The sequence below is a fragment of the Azolla caroliniana genome, unplaced genomic scaffold, assembly GCF_043228905.1.
Source record: "Azolla caroliniana isolate FFs.n. ecotype wild unplaced genomic scaffold, voAzoCaro1.0.p SCAF_8, whole genome shotgun sequence".
Lineage (NCBI taxonomy): Eukaryota > Viridiplantae > Streptophyta > Polypodiopsida > Salviniales > Salviniaceae > Azolla > Azolla caroliniana.
In genome coordinates this window covers 19,083,659-19,089,658 of record NW_028230443.1, presented here as the reverse complement: position 1 = coordinate 19,089,658, position 6,000 = coordinate 19,083,659, and the positions used below count along the sequence as shown (strand labels likewise).

Here is a 6,000-nt window from a genome sequence, read left to right as displayed (position 1 = left end):
AAACTATAGTTATTAGATATACATATAAGGAAGAGTTGCTTTATAGCTAGCTAGGGGGTTGCCCAAGCATGGAACAAAAATGGGTTATCATGTAAAGCCATACTGATTAGATGTACATATATTAAAGTGAGACTTGATTTATGGAGAGCCAAAAGCCTCAGATGCTCCTCCTGATTCTTTCTTTCGGGAATGGAGAGGAATTCCATTTAATCATTATGGTTGCTTCGGGGTTAATTACATAGTTGTAAACTTAACTTAAAAGTTAAGGGTCAAAACGAGGCTCGATCTGCAAGTGCTACTGCTAGCAATGCTTTTTTCCTTGATACCACGTAAAAAGAAGAAGTATAAATTATAATCGAGAGGTGTTTAACCAATCCTCCTTGTGTAGATTATTGATAGATGGCTCACATATTCTAGGAAGCAATAACACGTTGAATCCTTGGAACAGTCAAATTCTACTTAAAAAACTTATCCTTGTTTTAAGCTATCAACAAAACGAAGGCTTGTTATTGTTAGTTATTTTGTGTGGGCTCCCCGGGGGAGGATACGTGGCTGGCCACGTGTTGCCACGTGGGCAGTAGCCAGCGGGAGCTTCTGCCGACGTGGCATGCCATGTGTCTAGCCACGTGGGCTGGAGCCAGCGTGGGCGTCCGCCGACGTGGCACGCCGACTGCGTAGCCACGTGGTGCCGGAGCCAAGCTCGGCTTCCGCCGACGTGGCGCGCCACGTGTCCGTTCCTTCGCCTTTTTTGGCCTTTCGTTTTCTCGCCCTTTCATTGTCTGCTTCTGCTGCGTCATGTACACTCACAAAAATTGTTCTGCGATAACAATTCAATAACACAGAGAATTCTGTCCGTAGCAGCAGCTGAAGCCTCAGTAGCTATGGCGCCTTCAATTCATATGAGCTTCTTCCTTCTTCTTCTTCCTTCTTCTTCTTTTCCCCCCCACTGTTTCGAAACAGACATGAATGATAGAGCGACACAGAGAAAAGGTAGGCCACATAAAGGACCAAAAAATCTTTTTGTTTTTCTTGGTTTACTTGCTGATCGCGACGGGTTAGCCAGGCTATGGCGTCGTGGAGCTCACACACGGGTTAACAATGATAACTCGTCGTTGCCTTTTTGTTCTGTTTTTCTTTTTTTCTTTTTTTCTTTTTACCTCTGTAACTGTTCACCCGTACAAAGCAGCTTTCTGCAGCAGATGGGAATGGTAACATGAGGCAGATCTTTCGTAACTGTGCGTAGTGTTGTGAGATCATATGACCTCCCTCTCCTCCGCAGCAAAAAATTTCTTGCTTCCATTTCAATTCTCTGTGTTACATAAGAGTAGAGCTATGGCGAAGAAGATGGCCAAAGTTTCCTCAGGTACGCAGACACATATCTACTTTCATCCTCAGCTTCTTCTAATTAATAGAGCCTGCTCATATGCCATTTTCTTCAGAGCGATATTAAGTGGACTGTCACGGCGTATCGCTGAAACATGAGCTCGATCCCCCATAGCTACCTCGTCCTGCAGAAACGTTTATAAGTAGCGTTAGCTATAGCGATGGCGATGATCAGAGAAGGAGGTCAAGAAGAAGAGGATGCCATATTACCTGATCAAGTTCTGCAGCAAACCTTAGCTTTCTGTAATTCGACTCAAGTACTAGCCAGTGTTAATTCTTCTAGCGGTGTCGTCCACCGCTGCCCGACCTCGACTGCTACTTCTCGCACTAATAGCGGCAATATAAGCTGCACAGAAGAACCAATAACTTCAGCGCCTGCTCATAATTATTCCATCCCTACAAGTATCCATGGCTTTCGCCCTGTTGCTACTCTTGGCCGTGGGAACAAGGGAACCGTGGTTCTCGTCATCGCCAAGCAGACAGGAGCTCCTTTCGCTCTGAAAATCAATTCTTGCAGGGAATCATCGGGCGGCGATCCAGTTATGGTAATGGATCAATCGAATGTGAGTATGCAAATGAAGACGAAGAAGAATCAGGACATTAATCATCTGCTTAGCCATGTCGATGCGGCAGATCTTAACATAATCGACCACTATGATGATCATCCTCTTTTGCCTGACCGTGGTGATGGGAACGAGAAAGAAATACTGTCTTTATTACGTCCCCATCCTTTCTTGCAAACTCTCCATGGCCATTTCGAATCAGGAAAGCACTCTCTGCTTCTTCTTGACTTCTGCTCTGGTGGTGATCTCCACATCCTGCAACACAAACAACCTGAGAAGCGATTTTCAGAAACGGCTGCAAGGCACGTATGATCGACCACATTGAGTACACATTTTTCAGAAACTTAGGATAATTTTCGTCTTTGATCTTCATCTTCTTGATTAAATCTTATTTGTTTTTTCTGCAATCGCTTAAATCTCTAGCTCCACGGTAATAGCCTGTAGTCATTATTATCCATTCAGGTGGCTGATGCTGTAACCCTATAGTTTTTCCTGTTTGTTTCTTATTCTTTTCAGTTTTGTCTTTCTTGTTCTCTCTTCCTCTTTCTTTTTGTTCCGAAATTTCTCTCTTACTGTGTAAACATGTCCTCCCTCAGCCTCCACTCCAATAGCTACCAGTAAATCTTCGTTTTATCTCTTTTCGTGAGCAATTCTTTCGAACTTCTCAGCTTCTGCGTCAAAATTGTTTCTCAATCTCTGCCTGCAACATAACCAAAAACCATAGTTTCCCGATTACCGTTACTAGTATTTTGACGTTTTTTCCTCCGGTTTCGTAAATTTGTGGACTCTGAGATATCTGTAATTTCCTTTGATCTCCACTGCGCAGATTCTATGCCGCGGAAGTTCTTGTAGCTCTAGAGCAGCTTCATAATACAGGCATTGTGTATAGAGACTTGAAGCCGGAGAATATTTTGATCCAAGAGAATGGTCATATAAAGCTTACTGATTTCGACCTTTCACTCAAACTGGTGCGGTCGAGGTCTAGTGACGGAGCTTTGATGTCTGACAAAGCCAGCGGCACAGCATCCACACCACTGTTAAAGAAGGAAAAAATCGATTTGCCGTTTCATGAGCATAAAGTAAACGACAGTATTGCTGGAAAAGAAAATGTAGTTGTGGAACAAGAATTGGCTATTGTAAAGGGATTAATGACGCAAGTTGTCGTTAAAGACATGGCGTGCATGAGGCGTTTAGGAGGTTGTTTTCTGTTTGAACAAGGTCAAGATCGAGGAGGGGAAGAAGAAGACGATGATGATGAGGAGAAGAGTGAGACAGCCGACGACGAAGTGGTTGAAGCTGAGAAATTCTGCGAATCTAAATTAATGGAAGCTCTAAGAATTAGAAGAAGAGGAGGAATGTTAAGAAGAGATGTACAGAATAAGAAAGAAGGATTAAATATACGGAAAACGATGGCAGAAAAGAAGAAGAAGATGGCGCAGCAGAAGAGCGTCTGTTTTGTGGGAACAGATGAGTATGTAGCACCAGAGGTATTGAGAGGAGGAGATCACACCGCCGCCATGGATTGGTGGAGCTATGGCGTTCTTCTCTACGAGATGATCTATGGAAACACGCCATTCAGAGGAAAGAACAGTGACGAAACTCTGCACAACATAATGGAGAAAGAAGCAGAGTTCCCAGGGATAGTAAGTGCTGCAAAAAACCTGATTTCACAGCTATTAGTGAAAGAAGCGAGTAAGAGGCCAAGGGTGGAAGAGATAAAACGCCATGAATTCTTCAGAGGACTGCAATGGGAGCTTCTGACAGAAGTGGCGAGGCCTCCTTTCATCCCTCCACCATACTCTCTGTCAGAATTCGAAGACAGAGCCAGAAGAAACCAGCAGCTAATTCGCTTCAACCCTAATAACAGTATGTCCAGGTCTTCTTCTTCGTCTAATTCTTCCAACCATCAGAATAACACAGTGCCATGGATCGATGAGGTTGCTCTTATTCATCGGGGCGGAATATGTAATTCTTCGTCATCTGCCGCAGCCTCACACAATTTATCTGCATCGACTCATACTCAGTCTTCTGCATCTTCTGCGTTGAGCCTGAGCAGCTGTGGCGCTATGGAATACTGCATGAATAGTCTTCACCGCGAGGAATTACTGGAGTATATGTCCATTAGTCAGGATCAAGATCCATGGATTGGTGATCAGCTCGACTTAATCAATCAACAAAAATCCTTGTGGAAAGCCTGTTGATTAATTCAGTGAGCCGAGCTTTAATCTACAATGGTTGATGTAGCTATGGGGAGATTATACATATATACACTGATGGACGGTCAATGCAGAAATGGTGAACTCTAATCTGCAGTGGTGGATGTAGCTATGGCGAGCTTCATGAATCTGCAGATGTAGTAATTGGAAAATTAATCCTAGTGGTTAGAAGACTAATCCTGGTGATTAAAATATTAATCCTAGCGATTAGATGATTAACCTTAGTTATTAGAAGGTCAATCCCAGGGATTGGAAGGTTAATCCCAGTGATTAGAAGCTTCATCCCATCAATTAGAAGGTTGGTCCTAGTGATTGGAGGTTCATATATCAGTTAAAATTAACCCTAATCATTAGGAGATTAATCCTAGTCATCAAAAGATTAACCCTAATCATTAGAAGATTAATTGTAGTGATTAGAAGACTAAACCTAGCCATTGGAGAAATCGAGGAGCCCTAATCATATGCTAATTAGTACTAACCGTAGGCTTTGGAAGATTAAGGAGCCCTAATCATCTACTAATCAGTAACTATTAAGCTCTCTAACAATCTAGCCATGGTAGTTATGTACATTATCTTATACAAATATAATATATAATGTTATGTATCCATTAGGACCCTTTTACTACTAATGTTCCTCATAATACTACTAGTATGGACAATATAACCATTTGTATTGTTACCCATTCATTCATTGAATAGTACAATTGCTTTGTAATGTTTACCACAACTCTTTTGCTTCCTTAGTTCAATCACAATCGAATTGCTTTGCCTTGCAGACATTCTTCACACACTCGGTTGTTGTTAGTGGTTTCTACTGGTGTGTTATCATCTTGTTTCATGGATATTACATTCATCCTATTGGTTTTCAAGGTGTAGCCTGTATTTATCCTTGGAACTGTATTTATCCTCGGAACGAGTTTCCTTACATTGTTGTAACATGCTAAAAATCCCTTCCCTTTTAGTAAAGAGATATATTTACTTCTTAGAGAAGGACATAAAGCTTGGCTACAAGGCACTTTTTTAAAGTTAGTTTTGGAATATAGAGTTAGGATCCACAAAGGGCTAGGTGACATTTAGTTTAGTGTGTACGTAAGAGAATTGAATCACATCAAGTTGCCTGAGTTGTTCCTTTGCGAACTCGGAAATTCTATGACACCCTTTCGTGAGGCTAGTTGCTAGTGTGGTTTCAACTTCACGTAATTGTCATCTTTCTTTACTTGCCACAAGAGCAAATGTTTCATTATAGTTGATGAAGTGGTTTTGTGCATAACCTTTAGCTATGAGCCAAGCTTTGTATTGGTTAATGGAGTTGTTAGAGTTATCCTTTTCTCTGTAGATCCATTGACAACCAATGATCTTATGTGGTGGCAACCATAGTACGTAAAATTCGTGTTCGTCTAGTATAACATTCGTTTTCCTACGTTGGAAAACGAATACGAATGTTATTCGAACATTCTTGTGTTTTGTTTTTGTTTTTTCCCCATTTTTTTAATGTTTTTTTTTTCATTTTTAGGCTTATATACCTCATAATAAATAGTTAATCCAAATGTATGGTATTTATCATTCTTTGAGGGTGTTTTTCTTTCACGAATGATTTAACCATTGACGAATGCGAATGCACCTATGGTTCATACTATGGCAACAAGGGATTTCCTTGTCGTAGAGTTCTTGCGTCTCGTCACTCGTCGGTTTTGTTTGTATAGGATTTGTAAACTGATTCCACTAAGGTTTTGGACTCTGGGATAAACACTACTTTCATCGTAAAGGTAAACACATTGTACCATGTAGTCATTGTAGCTTAAGTGGGCACTGGGCAACATAGTCTTCTCATGATTGGA

At 41.3% G+C, this 6,000-nt stretch overlaps 1 protein-coding gene across 1 annotated transcript; it reads left to right on the top strand.

Moving 5' to 3' along the window:
• Positions 1–1,416: 1,416 nt before the first annotated feature.
• Positions 1,417–4,889, top strand: LOC147861255 (serine/threonine-protein kinase AGC1-7-like). The gene is made up of 2 exons (XM_087323604.1): positions 1,417–2,248; positions 2,773–4,889. Exons 1-2 carry the CDS (start codon positions 1,545–1,547, stop codon positions 4,145–4,147), a joined length of 2,079 nt encoding a protein of 692 aa, XP_087179730.1. The 5' UTR covers positions 1,417–1,544; the 3' UTR covers positions 4,148–4,889.
• The last annotated feature ends 1,111 nt before the right edge of the window (positions 4,890–6,000 follow it).